The 17,183-nt window shown below is 38.4% G+C and overlaps 1 protein-coding gene across 4 annotated transcripts in view; it reads right to left on the bottom strand.

Annotated features, from left to right (window-relative positions):
- frmd3 (FERM domain containing 3) overlaps positions 1-17,183 on the bottom strand; it is a 61,024-nt gene that overhangs the window by 23,519 nt on the left and 20,322 nt on the right. For 3 of the 4 annotated variants that reach the window (XM_085294622.1, XM_085294623.1, XM_085294624.1), the window contains exons 3-9: positions 16,193-16,235; positions 11,619-11,700; positions 8,386-8,483; positions 5,545-5,668; positions 3,661-3,748; positions 1,665-1,753; positions 155-218 (exon numbers count right to left, since the gene is read on the bottom strand). In XM_085294622.1, the coding sequence (XP_085150748.1) occupies positions 155-218; positions 1,665-1,753; positions 3,661-3,748; positions 5,545-5,668; positions 8,386-8,483; positions 11,619-11,700; positions 16,193-16,235 (588 nt within the window). The remainder of the gene's footprint in view (positions 1-154; positions 219-1,664; positions 1,754-3,660; positions 3,749-5,544; positions 5,669-8,385; positions 8,484-11,618; positions 11,701-16,192; positions 16,236-17,183) is intronic. The other variant, XM_085294625.1, reaches the window with a different exon arrangement.

Genomic DNA, 17,183 nt, shown 5'->3' with positions numbered 1-17,183 from the left:
AGTAATGAACACATGTTAGAAGTTTATATCTAACAAGTCAGCAGGATGTTGATTACTTTGGTGCAAAAATGCACAATTCATCACCAGGACATGGAGGAAACTGCACATCTCACTTGAGTCATCATTTTTAACCTTTTAGAGACACCTCGCTCACCTCTTTCTGAATGCCAATGACGTAAAAGGTTTTTCCTTCAAACTTCAGCTTGCTAACGTCAGCCCTGCAAACAAACACAGAGTTAAGACTTTGAAATATCTGCAGATGAGAGTTAAATATAGGCTAAATGCTAAACTTAAAGCTTTAAGTACATTTAAAGTTCTGCTGTCATTGATTGTGTCATTGTAAAGATGTCTTCACAAGAAGCCACCCAAGCAACACAAGTTCCAGTTGCTGATGTCATAGAGAAAAAATGCCAGTTAAAAGAAATATTGGGTTAAAAGAAACTTTGATTAAAGGAGCAAATGTATATTTGTACTATGGTTGGCCTATAACTGTTAACCAGGTACAAGTAGAGCAACTTAGAATAGTACCTTTAGGTAGGCAACCTCCTTAAGACCAACAAACAGCATCACAGTCTGAAGTGATTACACTCACTCTCAGAAAGTTTGGTAGGATTTGCAAATAACTGCAGCCGAACAGATTGGCAACACATTGCAATCAATCTGCGTAAGTCTGCACTGATGAGCAGAACTTGCTTACAACGCATCTCTTAGCAACAGAGGACTTGACTCAGCTGGTTGTCAGCTGGTTGTATTCTTTTTATATTTCTATATAAAACTAAGGTTGCTAAGCGCCTACGTCATTTTGCCATTAAATCGCCATCTATCGCCATTTATCACAGTTATTCGCTGTAGTATCACAAACAGATTGCAGGTAATTGCCAACGTGATGCCATTCATTGGCAAAAGATAGCAGAGTTCCTATAAAGCTGCAACTATTTTAAACGCGATGACTTTGCAAATTAAAGTGCAAAGTTCATTGCACTGCCATTTGTTGGGCTGCGTTCATATTCTTTTTTAAAAAATTTTTACACACATAGCTCATTTCAAAAAATATTGTGTGTTTTTATCAGTTTAATTACCAATGGTGCATAGTTTAAAATAACACTATCAATTCTTATTACTTTTGATAGATAAACTACATTTTTCTCCTTATTCTTATGAACTTTTGTTTAAAACTATGAATATGGAGGTACTACAACTGCTGCTTAAGGAAAGCATGGCTATAGGAAAGTGTATTTTAACACTCTGTAGCAAGATAATCTTATAGATGTCATGTTTAAATAAACAAACGGTTCTGCCTGCAAGGAAAAGTTAGAGATGATTATTTTAATTTGCTTCTAATAAAAATTATAAGTTTAGCAATACTTCAGCGATAAAGCATAAATATAGAGTTTTCTGCAGTTAGCTTTGTTAGTGATTAGACATTTAATATTTATGTTTAATGATTGACAATTGTGGCTACACATTGTAGTGGTTTGCTTTTTTCCCAACATACAAAAGACTCCCAGTTCGAGACTGGAGACGGTAATCCGTTAAATGCTGTGAAGGGAAGGGCGTCTGGTGTAAGAATCTAACAAATCAAATATGTGGAGCCTTCTGCTGTGCTGACAACCTGTGATTAAGGGAGCAACCAAAAGAAGCTTTTTACAGGTTGATGTTTTTACCATTTGAGGAGGTGAATCCTCTTGTTTCCCTGGAAGACCACAAAACCTGTGGCTGTGAACCCAAGAAAGGCAGTAGAGCCTGTAAAGTCCTGAAAAAAACACATATCACAGCATGTAAGGCAAGTGGACTATCTATGACCTCATTGGTTGATGCACAAAATCCCATGTTTGTCATTAAACTTTTTAATTAATCAAGAACAAGGCAGTTAAAATACCGACTGATGGACTAAATCTGATGTAGTGAGGAAAAATCAAAATAATAACTTCCACATCATTAATCATCAGTAAATCTCTAAATTTGTATTCATCTTTATATATCTGTGTAAATCCCTCCCTTTCCCCTGTGTGCTTCCCACATCTTAGTGCTTACTTACTTTATCTCCATAGATCTGCATGTGCATGATAGTACAGTACTTGCAGTAACAGCTATTTCCAGCAAACTAATTTAAAAAAAGCCTGCCAGACAAGAGTGGAACAGATAAAGGGGATCCTTCCCACTAGACAGAATTTAAATATCTTGTTAATCTGCTTTGTATCCTTTGATTTGTCTGTTCACAAGAGGATGTCCCTATTTCACACTTCAGCTTGGCAGAAGATGAACAGAAAGGATGAGAGCGAGCCATGAGCAAGTTGTAAAATATTGTTTTTCTTTATCAGATGCAGTCTGTTCAATCTATTGGGATAACACAAGAAACAAAGAAACAAGTAACAGGAGAATGAAGCAGAATAGCAAGTGTAACATATCTGATAGTACAGTTTAGTTTTAGCAATTTAAAGCTGAAAGACAAATCAATGACACTGACTAACCATGGTGGTCTCTGATCAGTCAGTGAAGTCACTGTGTCCTCAGAACAGTGGCTTCTTTATGGACCTAGTTTATTTAGTTTTCAAGGAGGGAACATTAACTAGCTGGCTTGGATGTGATAGCGTAAATTGCACATAAGCTCTTGGCCTTAAATTATTTCCTAATCTGCTTGGAGCAAGTATGTGAGGCCAGGTAGACAGGTGCTATAATGCGACACGCCACTGGATGGAGCTGTTTCTTTTTTGAGCAATAGAGACGTTTACGGAATTGCTAGCTTGCGTCGGTGCAACACGTGTGTGCAACGGTGTTTTCGTGTAGTAGTAGTAGCAGTGGGTTACCAGTGTGGAGAGCTATTAATTGGTGACAGCTGTCGGCAAAATATTATTTTCTTGCAAAACCTCCATATTTTCATCTGGACACTTACTTAATCTGTGTCCTGGGCTGGTTAATTTTGCCAGCTGCACAGCTGGTGTGATTGTCCATAAAATACAGTATGTACCATCTGTCTATAAGGTCACAACAAATTGCACAGGCCCAACCATAGACTGTGTGCAAAAGAGATGAATGTAGCTTTTGCATCTGAAAAGTTCATCCAATGCATAATTGCCTTAAAACGTGCATAGTTTTTAATGGCCAGCAGGGGGCGCCTCATGTTGGTGCAAAAACACTTCTGGGTGTATACAAGTCTTTGGGAAAACAGCCCTTGGCTCTCTTGCTCTGTCAGCTCAGCAAACCCTTTTCTCGTGACTTTATGAGCTCAACCCTTAGTTTAAGCTTGTACTTAATAAAATATTACTTTCTTTTCTAAAAACTTATGGTCATTATTAAAATGGGAAAACTATACTCACTGGCTGTTGAGCTGTACATCTGAAATTATTAGTCAATGAATGTGTGGTTTCACAGTCATATCCAGCACTAGCTTTTTAGATGGCAAAAATACTCACCTCAAAGCTTTAGAACGGGAGCTCACTAATCAACATATGACACGGTGGCTACATCCATCTTTTATATACAGTCTATGGAACACGCAACACCCTATGATGACGAAATCACACGAACACAAGTGGATACGCACATGCTTGTGTGCATGGAAAGTATAACACCCACATGAAGCCATCTGTGTGGAAATCAGTGCGTAACCCATTATGTGTAAAGCTACTGTGTACTGTATATATTCTCCAGTTACGTTACCTTGCATGGGTGAGGGTCGACTCCATATGTTTCAAGACTGTGAGCCCTTTGGAGCATGTTCAGCTCTGCTAGTTCAGCACACTGGCCCCTGAAAGAAAATAGAGGAAAGGAGAGACCCAACTTTATACACTGACAGACTGAAGAATATGTTATTAAGGTGTTCCTATGTTGGATTACTTTCAATTGGATTTCACTTAAATGTCGGATACAACCAGATAGAAAATCAATACATGCAATTATCTTATTAGAGTTTTGAGATTTAAAGGTCAATATCTAGGGAGTTTGGTTGTGAACAAATTTGCGTTGACTTTTTATTCTAAGGATTGCTATTTTTTCTCCAGAAAGAACAGCACTAACCCTCCACTGCTAGGCTAGTTTCTTTTACAAGGACAAGGTTGCTTGTCGTACTAAGTCTACAGTATTTAGACAATATCAGTTTAAATAAAAGTATTACAGAATTTTTAACCAATTAAAGTGAGTACACTTATCTCTTATTATTATAAAAGGAAACAGTCATAACAAACCAGGCAAAGGGGTTGTGGGGGGGGCGGGGCATTAATGCTTTACTTGCTCATTAGTCTAAGTGCTGCAAATTAGGAAAATGAGTGTGGTACACTGGTTCACTTCAAGACTCCAGACATATAAATCAACTTTAAAATTGCACACGTATATATTGGATCTGTCTGTGCAGATAAAGGAAAGCATAAAAACCATTACAGAATGCCTGTGGAAATGTAGCTTGCAGACAGAGTGCTTCCCATTCAAAAATCACCTGAAGTCTCTGTACAGCTCAGTACTGATCAACATGCTGTTAATCCTGTCAGTCGTACCCATCGGGCCAGACAGAGGGCACTTGGCATCATCTGCCTCTGTGCTGTGGGAAATGAAGGATTTGTCTTTGATGTTTTATAATCACTGTTAAGTGTGACGGTCACGACATTATTAATCGCTGCAGCAACACACAAACAACCCAGGAGAGGGGATTTATGTATACAGTACTGCATGTAATGTAGAAACTTATTCTGTACCTGTAGAGTACATAGTCAATCTACTGAGTACATGCTTTTTTAATGACTCTTTACTCAAACTATTCTTTATTGCAGAACCATTTTCCCTTCAGGAAAGGTAATCACATGGTTGAAAAGAGGCGAATAAGGGTTCAAAGATACAGTTGTGGTACCCAGAATGCCTAGCTTTTGTTCATATGCAAAAGAACACAAGACGATCAAATTTATCAGGGATGAGTGATTTTCATCAAAATTTAAATTCTGTAGTAGTAACAAGCAAGGTGTCTAAACGGAGCATGAAATAAATAATTCATGCTCATTCCTCTAAGCTAATGGATGTTTTTATTTACTTTCAAACAAATCTCGACTGAGAATACCTTCTCCAGTGCAATGAAGCTTAAATCTCTGGGTATCACACAATTCTGTGTCTAACCAGAAAGAAAGGCAGCATTTTATTGTCTGCTGTGTAGACAGTTGTCTCAGCAGCCTGTTTTAAAACACAGATCACAGGAGTGAGCATAGCACCTGCCACCAACATCAAACGGTACAACAATAAAAAAAGTACTGGCGGCCGCTAGTGCTATCCCTCAGCCTCCTAGTAGATGCACCTATGGTATAAATGTGCAACTCCTTCATCACCTTGTTATTGTGTTCTCAAGATCTTCAAAAAAGTAGCTGCGCCAAAGCTCAATTAATTCAAAAATCCTACATTGCCTTATCATCGAGTTATCACATTCACAAACTTGGCTGTACACACTGCCTGTCTGCCTGGCGAGGTGATAACAATACCCCCAAAAAGCCCACAATAGACCAAAAAAGCCTTCTCCAGACAAACAGCAAAACCACGAGACAAAAAATATATATATTAGTCTTTCACCTGAGCTCATTCTTGTGAATTTCCATTATCTTCCTCTCCAGTTTGAGGGATTGTTTAGGGAACAGCTTGAAGTCTCTGATGTAGTCTGATGGGTGCTCCTCTGGGTCATAGTCCCCAAGCTCAGCTATAAAGAGAAAGGGTGATTTCAGTAAAAATATTATCTGAAAATAGGTCAAATACATCAGGAAATGGGTATACATTGTTTGTTAACTTATTGAAAGAACTAATTTAACACACCTTGACTGCATATATAGTATGAAGCTACAATTAGTAGTCATGTTGCTCAGGTTAACATAAAAACTGCATTGTAAAGCAAAATTAAATAAAGAAAGATGTTTTATTTTGCAAATAAGCTTTACTCAACTTGAACGTTGCATATTAAGCAAGCTTATAATTTGTAACTTTAATTTTATAGTACTTATTCCATTTACATGCAACTGCTTCTATATTTATATTGTAGGATTGCAAATGGCTGGGTCAGAACAGTTATAGACTGCAAGCTATTATTAGGCATGGTCACATGCCTGTTTTGTATTTGTGTGTAAAGTGTTAGAATAGCTGTGACACCATGAGTGCAGCGGGTGGCTGGACTAACGGCTATGGTAAATGGCCTGTATTTGTATAGCGCTTTACTCAGTCCCTAAGGACCCCAAAGCGCTTTACACTACATTCAGTCATTCACCCATTCACACACTGGTGATGGCAAGCTACATTGTAGCCACAGCTGCCCTGGGGCGCACTGACAGAGGCGAGGCTGCAGGACACTGGCAGCACCGGGCCCTTTGACCACCAGTAGGCAACGGGTGAAGTGTCTTGCCCAAGAACACAATGACCGAGACTGTCCGAACCAGCAACCTTCCGATTACAAGACGAACTGCCAACTCTTGAGCCACGATTGCTCTGGCTACGACCATATTAACAGTTAGGGTTAAAAAACTTCCAGTTTTCCCCCACAGAAAAATAGAAAGCTCATATAGCACCAAGTACAAAATGCCCGCTGTAATATTAAACAGCTTTGTATCATCAGCAAATTTCCTGGTTGCTCAAATTAAGACAAAGGCCCAAAGACAGATCTTTCCCTTATTAATTTTTTTTATTTCCACAGAATAAGATACTTATGAGCAATTGACTCAAATAACAGATCATTGTTGTGCTCATTGAATCCACTAATTTATTTTTTTAATGATATCTTAATTAAGTATCTTTATAAAGGTTTAATCAAAAACTTGCCTGGAGTTTAATTAAACAATAATCCTCAAACTATTCCCCAGCTCTATAATCAACACCCTGACAAAGTAGGACAGAGACCTGTCGTAGTTAATCAGAGCAGCCAATGATACACTGCAGACATGCTCTGTTTTGAGATAAGTGAACCAGTCACACTCTCTTCTCTGGGGATATGAGCCAATCAGAGGGTGTTAGCACAGTTCAAGGATTTGTGTATGAGCCACAAGGGTTCATTTATATGATAAAGCCCAGCTAATTCTTTTCTTAATCCATATTAAAGCAAGTGGCTCTGCGCTGTGATTCAGCATTAAACGGTTACGTTTAATTGACTGTAGAAAAAAATCTCTTCTATTCCTTTTCCCAGTAGTCCACATACATCTACTTTTTAAAAAAAAAAGTAGGATAATGACAGTGTGATGCTGTGAAATGCAGCCGGTTAATGAGGACAAACTTAGTCAAACAGGGGTTAGACTGTGGTTACACAGAGGTTGGATGAAAGTTCAGTTACATTTGATATAATTAGGTAAGATCATTGTTTGGTTCAAATACACAGTTAAGCACATTAAATTAACTGAGTGTTGAATTTTACCCAACACAGTGCAAGAGGATGCTCAAATTTAAAACTATAATTCTGTAACGCTAGATTAACAGACTGCGTAACTATACATAGTAATGACAGTTAGCTGAACTTTTTAAATGCTTGAATAAGACAAGTATTTATAAATCAGCAAAATGTAAATAAAAAAAAAAGCACATGGGTATTTCAGAATAGAAATCTTGAATTAAACAAACTTAAAACATCACTTTGACTTATAAAGTTATTTCAGTAACCTAAAAGAGGTATTTTACTTTTAGTTGGCATCATTTTTAAATTTCCTAAACGTTTGTTCTTTGCAATGAGCTTGTTTATTCAAGCTTAATGAAGAAAATGATAAACCTGCAAACATGTGGACTACAGTTGATATATCTGATTTTACATGTTAAAATTGTGTTTGTCAGTTTTTCCTTCCCACTGTTGCCAAAGCCCTTGCTTATATTGGGTCATATCATCGTTGAGGTTTTCTCTATTTTCTTGGTATTATCTTAGTGTTGTTGTGATTTGGGACTATATTCAAATTTTGATTTAATTTAATTTATTTAATATTTAAATAATATGGATTAAATAAGGAAATAAATGCATTTGCAGGCACAAACAGTGATTTGTTAGTAGTTATTTTACAGCTTGTGCTTTCGGACTTCAGCTGATTACTTTTGATTTGAGGCTACAGACTACAGATTTCATTGTCAAGAGTCAACAGCTCAGGCACCATAACTCAAATTTGTAATTACAGTTTCTTAACTTAATTTGATGTGTTCATTCTATTCAAATTATGAAGCACTTTGCAAATGTGCATTCTGGAAAAGGCTAGAAAATATTATCCTTATTCTTATTCTTATTACAGCCACAACCCAAGCAGCTCAGTCATTTCAGTAATAGCAGCCCTTATAATTTACAAATTAAATTGTGTAAATGTATATGTGTGATTTTCATTTAAAACTCCAACATGTCACCAAGGATGTAATTGTGAAATATTGGCTACATCTCTAATACATCCACTATGAGTAAGTCCTCACCCTGTATGATGCAGGCTCCCAGATATGCAGCTTCAGCAAAAGGACACAGTAGACGACCATGATAGATGTCTCTCTTCAACTGAAGGTACAGGAGATACCTGGATGCACATGCATGCATAAAGTTACAGAAATAAATTCTTATAGCATAAATACAGATTTTTATTTAAAATAAATCAAATAAATAAAAGACGTTTAATTACAATATACTATATAAAGCCACTGCTCACATTATGAAGGGGAACCAATACCCCGCTTTCACAATTTCTATTTCCAAATAGTTTGGATGAAAATTCACCACCCAATGAGAAAATAACAATCTGAAACTGTTGCCATGGTAGTTAAGGAAAGTATAACTATGGCAACATACATCTTCACCAGCAGAATGTGGTACTTTAGCTACTATGGAAACACCTTCAGTGCTACTGACATGCAGACTTGTCTCGTGTTAGCGTGAAGACAAAAAAAAAGTGGGGAACAGATGAGTTTCCAGTTGGGACGTCACCACTGAGTCAACTGACTCATCAAACTTGTTTTTCATTGAGGGAAAGACACAGGAGAGGCAAAGCATAAAAGATTGAATGGAGCGAAAACCCTGCTGCTGTAGCTAAATAGTTTTATTTATAGAGTCAGAGTGCTGCTGACTCTATAAATAAACACCATGATCTACATTTAGATAATTTTTCTTTCTTTGTGCTTCCTCTTATTTTAGGACATTGAGTCAGAATGTCTGCGTACACAGATTTGCTTTTCAGGTTTCTTAAATGACTTAAGCATAGAAAAATCCAGATTAAGATTTGGTGCACACTTAAACACAGAAATGATGTCGTTATTCTGCATGAAGATAAATGTCCGAGATCAATTTAAATTCTACAAAAAGAGCACCTTTATATACTTTAGTTTGCAAGTATGAATGAATAATGTCAATATAGTATAAATAATTGACAAAACATGTCAAACTTCTTCATGTGAGTGCATTCTTTTACACAAATAATGTTAAAATTACTCATGTGTGTTATATTGGCTAGATAAGTAATATAGTCAGCCTGACTCTGTAAAATCCTTAGATAACGAGTAAGTGCTGACTTTGCCCTTTAATTCCAGCACTGTGAAATATTTGTGTATGAAAATGAACAGAGACACACAGTCAGCATTTGGTGAACTCTGAACTGCATATTTAATTAAAAACAAAAAAAAGAAGTCCCTATGCACTTTTCTGCCGTGCTAAAAACTACACCTGTTAGCAATTAATATCTGTAATGTGAGGTACCAAACACCTAATACCATAATCAATAATTACAGATCTATAGAACAGTGGGTTAACTTTTTCATCTATCTTCAATAGTGCTTCATATACAAGAGTTAAAATTACATCTTGCAAACTGGAGCAGGCACATTTTACCATTAAAAGTTTGGGGATTTTGATGATGGGAAAAAAATTGCTCCCAGACATAACTCCATATTGAGAACTCGACAGGATTTTATTACTGACTGCATTTCCTTCTGAACTTTTACGACTCATCTCAACTTCATCTTCCACTTCAAACTTATAAGTAGTGTGCCAGTGTGATGCTTTTCCTTAGGACTCTAAGAAGAGGTTGTTTGTTTCTTTAGGACACGTGAATGAACAGAAATGGACACGCAGCTCTTTCAGAGGGAGGAAGAGCTAATAAATAATACATCTGGAGAAAAACTGAAGCAGAATTCAGCTAAGTTGAAATTAGGCAAGAAAAGAGGGATAGGTTCCAGAAATATCTCAAGACAAAAATATAGGACAGAAAGACGCGGAAACGTGACTTGAAAGGTGTGAAGAGACACCTGAGGGTGGAGGGGGAGATGACAGTGAGGAAGAAGAACGATCGACAGCAGGAAGGGAGGAGACACTGGGGGCGGAAAGACAAAAAAACAAGCGAAGGCAGAGAGGAAAAAGGATGGAAGTGAATGGATGGAGGAATTGAAGAGAAAATTAGGACTGATAAAGAGAAGCAGAGTTGGTAAGACGTAGGGCAGAGAACACAAGTCCCTGCTGGGTGAGTGTCTCTAATTATCACCGCGCCTGAGAGAAGCTTTGTGTGTTTGGCTCTGTTTTGGCAGAGGTGGCGCTGGTGGTGGAGCAGACTCTCTCCAAATCTTTTATTTAGTTTGTTTACTTATATAGTATCTTCATGGGCTCATCTACAGTTTTGAGAGCCTTCACTGTCACGGTCCCCGTGTCTCTCTGGTTGGCCCACGCTGGCTACAGGTTTTGTTGTTGTTAGTTTTAGTTTTTTGTCTCTCCTCCTCCTCTCTGCCTGGGTGGAGCTCATTACGGGCTCTCACTCTTGGCCCACGCACCCCTGTGGATGGTGTCCACCTGCGGCTGATCTGGCTGATTTCCCCAGCTGCTATTTAAGGCAGTGGCACAGAGCAGCTCACCGCTGGGACGTCGAACCACCTGAGTTCGTGCTCGCGGCATATTCAAAGAAGAATCGCTTACACGTGTTTTATGTTGTGGAACTAACCTTTGACCTTCTGTCTGTAGATTCTGGACCGAATCACCGGACCTGTCCAAGTGGGGCAGTGTGTGGAGTGTTGGAGCGAGTGCGGCTGAAGAGGAGTGCGTGTGTGCGGAGGAGCGGTGGCGGTGACTGAGTGGAAGAGGAAGCGTGTGTGTGGATTCCCCCCCCCCCCTTCTCTCCCTGGAGCCCTGGACCCCCTCCCAACTCACTGTACATATATTTTGCACTAAGGTGATCCCTATTGTAAATAAATCCCCTTTTGTTTCCTTGAAAGAACTGTCTGCGCGTGGGTCCGTTCAGTAGCCATGACATTCACGTCTGGCTCAGTGTATAACACCGGTGTGTTTGCACTGTGTTCAGTCAATGCCCAACTTTAAGTAATCAATCACTTGAGAACATTTAATAACGCATACTGAAATAGTTTTATAAGTCATATAATAGTCTGTTTTTAGACAAATCAGTCAGACAAAATTAGCCAAATGTCTTCATCTGTCACTAACATATTTTTATTAGGTATAGCTTGCTAGTACCAAGTTGGACTTTCCTTAATTCTGCATGGCAAATACATTTTTCAGAGGCTTTGTTTCATATTGACTTCAACTCACTGGATATTTTCAATTCTTTCAATTCCTCTCTCTAGAGATATTTGTCCATGAAAATCCTCTGAAATACTTTACATTTTCTCTCAGCCTGCCTTCTTTCTCTGTCACTCATACGCCATTGCCAGTGCTTGTTTACCTGGTGAGTTCTTCCTTGATTTTCATTGGCTCATGCGGGTAAAACTTGACCCGGAAGCACATCGTGTACGGCTGCTGAGCTGCTGGAGACAAGAAAGACACGATGTTGAGATGGAAAAACTAAGAGAGACCAGAAACTGTAAGGAAAGTTAAAAGGCTGTTAGAACGTGGAGGAAAAAAGAGGAGATAAGCTTGACAGATATGATAAAGGGAATCAGAAGGAAAGTAGAAGATTTTAAGAAACAGATAAGAAGAGGAAAGAAGAGGAAAGATAAATGAGGGGAAGAGAGGACAGAGGAGCCATGAAGATTATGTAGAAGAAGAAGCTGGGGACAAAAACAGAAACCACAGCATGTCTCCAATACTGATTAGTCACCTCATAATTACAGTAATTACTCTCACACACACACACACACATGGGCATGTGCTTCACTTGAACTGGGGTCTGTTTCTTCTCCTTTGATCTGAGTCCTAAAGCATTTCATATCTCTAGGAGAGGATTTGTGCTTTGAATAGTATTTAAATATGCACCGTAACATACATACACAAGGTTACATAAGCGGTCACAGACACACACACATATACTCAATAACAGGCTGAAGGGTTTGGATCAAATGACAGCGATAGCTTCAACTCCCTCCTGAAGTCTCACACAGCTCATCTGCTTATAAACATATTCAATGTTTACCCTGTGAAGTTAGAACATTTACAAGATATACAAACACCAAAACACCGAAACACTGAGAGGAAACCATCATACACAGCAACAGATTTAATTATATACAGTAATTGTATATAATGCATTATAAATAATTTACACTTCCTGAAGTGAAAATAGCACAGATAAGATTTTTTTTGAAGTCTGAATTTATTTTATTTTGGTTATTAAAGAAATAAAACATCTTAAAGGACCCTTTACCCATCTCAACTCCCATTTGGTGTCTTTGGCGCTTACTTACAGTTAAACAGTTAACTGATAGCTTTGGTCTGAGGATCTAGTGATCAAATGCCAGAATTTTGTTTGCTCGATATAAAATTTTCACTCCATGTTTGGTTCAAAGCGTAGATCAAAGCATTGCGGAGATTTGATGTCACTTCCTGTGTGGCAGCTTTGCAATTTGAATTTTCTGATGGACACAATCAATCCAATTTTGTGGTTTTCTACATTTGCTTGCTTTGAGGGTACTCTTTGCCAATTTTGAGAGTGGAAAAAATTGTAGCCTGTGAACTATGTCAGAAAATCTAATATTATGGTTACAGACGCCACGGGGTCCATATCCATTATAGAGGGTCTGTAGCCTCGAATTTGCCTTCTCTGACACATGAATGTTGAAAGCTAATATTTGAAAGTTTGGGGTTTTTTAAGTTCATATCCATAAATGTGCCTCCGGGTTCAGGCCTTTGCTAGTGCCAAAGTGTTGAAGGCTATTAATGAAACTTGGGAAAAGGGAATGAAAAAAAAGAAATGGAAACTTTGACCTTCTTTGGGTGATTATAGACTAAAAAGTCAGCAGATGAAAAAAAAAAAAAAATGTTATTATATAATTAACAGCTACAAAACAGCAGGGATGGTTTACAGAAAGACATTTAAACCACGAGAAATAAATCCAACATAACAGCTGAATCACCTGTGCTTCATACGCTACAAATCTTAGAAAAATGAAGGAGTTGTTTTGTCTTTGCTTTTCTCACAGGCGAAGTTTACACACGTGCACATGTGAGTTATTTTGAGTGCACATGGAGAGATTTCAAAGAGGATGAGGCAAAGAGACGCTTAAAACAAAGATGCAAAAGTATCTGATAGGCATTCTGAAGTCAACATCAAGGAGGAAGAAAGTATCATTTCACATGGGATAGAAATCATCCAGAGTGCCCTCACCACTCTCCCTTTAATGGCAGGATCCTCTGCGGTATTATCCGGCTATGAAAAACAGCACACATCTACATAATACATGCTGAGCAATTTGAAAGAGCCAATCCTCCCACCCGCTCCCAAAGAACTTGAGCTGCTTATAATTATTTCTCAAGCTTAAGGGACGAAGAGGTTTTTTTGGAAAACATTGTAGAGAAAGTGAATTGTGCGCGAAAGACATGGCCGTGCAAATGTGATGTTTGCCAACGTACGTAAGCTGGGATGCACAAAGACGAAATAAAACACAAGTGCACGCACACATTGAAACCTAATTTGGGAGTAAATCCTGCCACAGGGAACTGATGTGTCAGTGCAACTCAGATCTATTCAACAACTCCCCTCTAATCTCGTTTTCTTTCTTTCACTCTGTCAGCTTCTCTCATCTCAAACCGTCTCTCCAATCTCCTCTTTTCGCTCTATTTTTCTTCTTTCTTTAGTTACGTTATCTATCACTGTCTCTTTTTAGTACTTTCCCCCCCTTGTTCCCTCTCTCTCCCTTCCAGTTTTCACTGATATCCTCAGCCTCCCCCTTCTGTCATCTCACACATGTTCCGATGGAGCAGAATACTTCGCTAATAGCTCTTTTATTAATTTATAACAGGACAGAAAGAACAGGACAGTCATTAAAAGGGTTAGTGAACTTCAGACTGAGACACAGAAAGAAAAGGAGGGTCGGAGGAAAGCCGCTGCAATCTTTCAACACAAGATAGAAATGTAAAGATGTGAAAGAGTAAGTGGAAACGAAGGAAAACAAAGGTGAAAACAAGTACCACTCTCTTATTCACCTTTGTATTGTGTCCTCTTTTAGGGTACTTAGATTGTATGATTATATGTGTCACATTCTCAAGGTTATTATAGTTATACTGAAAAAACATTGGCCAAATCTATCAGAGGCAAACATCAAGAGGGGAAAGGAGGCTGTGCTCAGCTTGAAAACAACCCCTCGGGCTGTTTGTGTAACTCTTATTACAACGTAAAAGTGGCCTCCAGGGACACATTAAATGCCACTCTGGTGACCTTGAAAATGTGAAAACTTGACCTTTCCCTAAAGCCAAATAGAAAGGTTAGCCATGAAACCTAATCAAATGGAACAAACATTGAGCTAAACTGAAGCCCAGACACAACTAGAGCTGCAGTTTCCTGGTAAAAATAAATAAATAAAAAAAATAGATAAAAAAAGATATTATTATTCCAGATTCTACCCTACCATGTCAGTGTTGTTGCAGCAGAAATTAAAACCCTTCAGATCAGGCAACATTTTTTTCAATCTTCTACTGCCCAATTTTGGTGAGCTCGTTCAAATTGTAGCCCCAGTTTCCTAATCTTAGCTGACAGAAGTAGTATTCAGTGCTAGAGCAGCAGCAGACCACACCAGGTACAACCCCAGTTCTCTTTGAGTTTGTCGTTTTAGTTTAGTTTAGCTTCAGTGTCCTGTTTCCAGAAGATAGGAAGGGTCAAGGAAAGGCATCTTCTGCTGCTGTAGCCCATGTGCTTCTAAGATAAACATGTTGTGTGCTCAGAGATGCTCTTCTGCTTAGATTGTTTCACTAGCGGTTATTTGAGTTCCCTTCCTATCACCTCAAATTAGTCGCATCTGACATTAACAAAGAATTTTTGCCCGGAGAACTGCTGCTAGTGGGGTTTGGTTAATTGGTGATTCTAAATTGCCCATCGGTGTGAATGTGAGTGTTGATGGTTCAGTGTCTCTATGTGTAATAGGCTAGAGCTCGATTTTAACTTCAGCAACTTGTCTTGAGCATGCCTACATGCCTAAATGCTGCTATGTGATTGGTTCATTAGATATTTGTATTAATGAGGTGTTGTATACGTGTACCTATGTCACTGCATATTTCATTTCGGTAAACCTTACATGGATACATCCAGAAAATGAATTTTGTCTTACATCGCATTATCCTAAGGACTTGTTAAACAAACAGAATAGTCAAAAATGGGACAACAAAACAGACAAATAAAGTAATCAGATAAAATCTGCATCCTTTTCTGGAGATGGAAAGTAAAAATATCTTTCCGGTTTGTGGTGATTGTTATGAAGCTTTGAATGAGGCCTGCACATAAGGCAGGCAGGCTGTTTACTTGTTTTTGTACTCTCATAAGCTTGTCTTCCACTGCAACGTCTTTGCAACGTGTGACTTTTTTCCTTTTTAGGCCACTTGTCCCTCTGGCAGTTTTTTGTGTTTCTGAGAAACAGTTCTCTTGTCACTTTGTCTGTCTTCATTGTGTCTCCATTGGTCTCCCTGCGGGACTTCAGAGGAAAAACTCATGTCCAACATTGCCTGACTCTGTCACAGGTGGGTGGGTGATAAAACTCTTAAACCTAGATGATCTAAATGTTTTTTTTTAATTATTATTACATAAACAAATAAAATGTATCTGTTTTTAATTAATAACAAACTGATTTTTTTGTACTCCTATCCCGTCACTTTAACAATGTTGCGCGTACGATGTTATGGCCTTGTTAGAGTCCCTGTGGTGGTGTCGGCTTGTTTGCCATGCTTGACCCCTCACACCAGAGTGACCCTCTGAGACAAATGCACGGCATAAGAAAACACACTCACACTCGCAAATACACAGACACATGCATGATGCTTTGCATCTGTATACACACATGCTGACACAGAAATGGAAACAGAAAGGGCACTCACACTTCATCTGCCTCACTACGGGTTTATTGGGCTCCAGCCAGTGCTGAAAAAGAGAGAAAGACCAAAAATGTTACCCTAAAATAATCAAATTTATACTAAAGAAACTACAGGACTGGATTGAGAGCTAATTCAAAAATTATCTTAGAAAATCTCATTTGTATCATTGGTAGATCTCTGGTATTTTAAACTGTCATAAAAAAGATTATTACTACATTATTACTTTAAGAGACTGATTTAGAGATTTAAGGAGACATGATGATCTTATATTCCTGAATAGAACCAAATTTGACCTTTTTGATCCATCTTACTGTCAAAAGCATACAATTCAAAGTATTATGTTACAGTTTCTGGACTGCATGACACTGCATGTTCAGTTTGTCTTAAAACACATTTTCCCTTATTTTTCCTTCCTTGCTTTGCATTAAGAAAAAAAAAACAGTCTAGCTGAGCTTCTGCTACGATCAAGCGTCTGGTCTGTTCTTTGTGTGGGCTGTTTGAAATATGGAGACTGATCTTGTTATTATTTGGCACTTGAACTTGTAATGTAATGTATCAGCTGCTTCCAGACTGATATTCAACATTCATACTTTGCCTGTGCTGACTCACTGCCACTGTTTCCTGTTAGTAGGTGTGATTCTGCCGTAATGAGCTGAGTGCTGTGTATAAGTGGAATTTCTAAATTGAGGAGAAGAATTTGTTAGCCGGGGTAAAAGAGCAGCCAGATTTAGAGGAAGGAGACTCCTCAAAGATTACAGAGAAAAAGATGCTGCACCTTAGGCCTGATTTAGACTTCTGCTGGTATATTTTTAAACCTTACGACGTGGCAGACGTCGTTGCCGGCATTTATGCTTGTGCTTGTGCCCCCAGGGTCTGGTTTTTCCACTTCCTTTCACATTCTCCTACGTCAGTTACGATAGCACTCTCCGTCCAGGTATCTGCTGACATTTGTGAGTCGTTATATTGATATATATTGTTATCCTTAATACTGAGA

Source organism: Mchenga conophoros, linkage group LG12 (genome assembly GCF_057382185.1).
Source record: "Mchenga conophoros isolate Kocher_MC1m ecotype Shallow Benthic linkage group LG12, M_conophoros_male_GT1.1, whole genome shotgun sequence".
Lineage (NCBI taxonomy): Eukaryota > Metazoa > Chordata > Actinopteri > Cichliformes > Cichlidae > Mchenga > Mchenga conophoros.
This window is presented reverse-complemented; position numbering and strand designations above follow the sequence as displayed.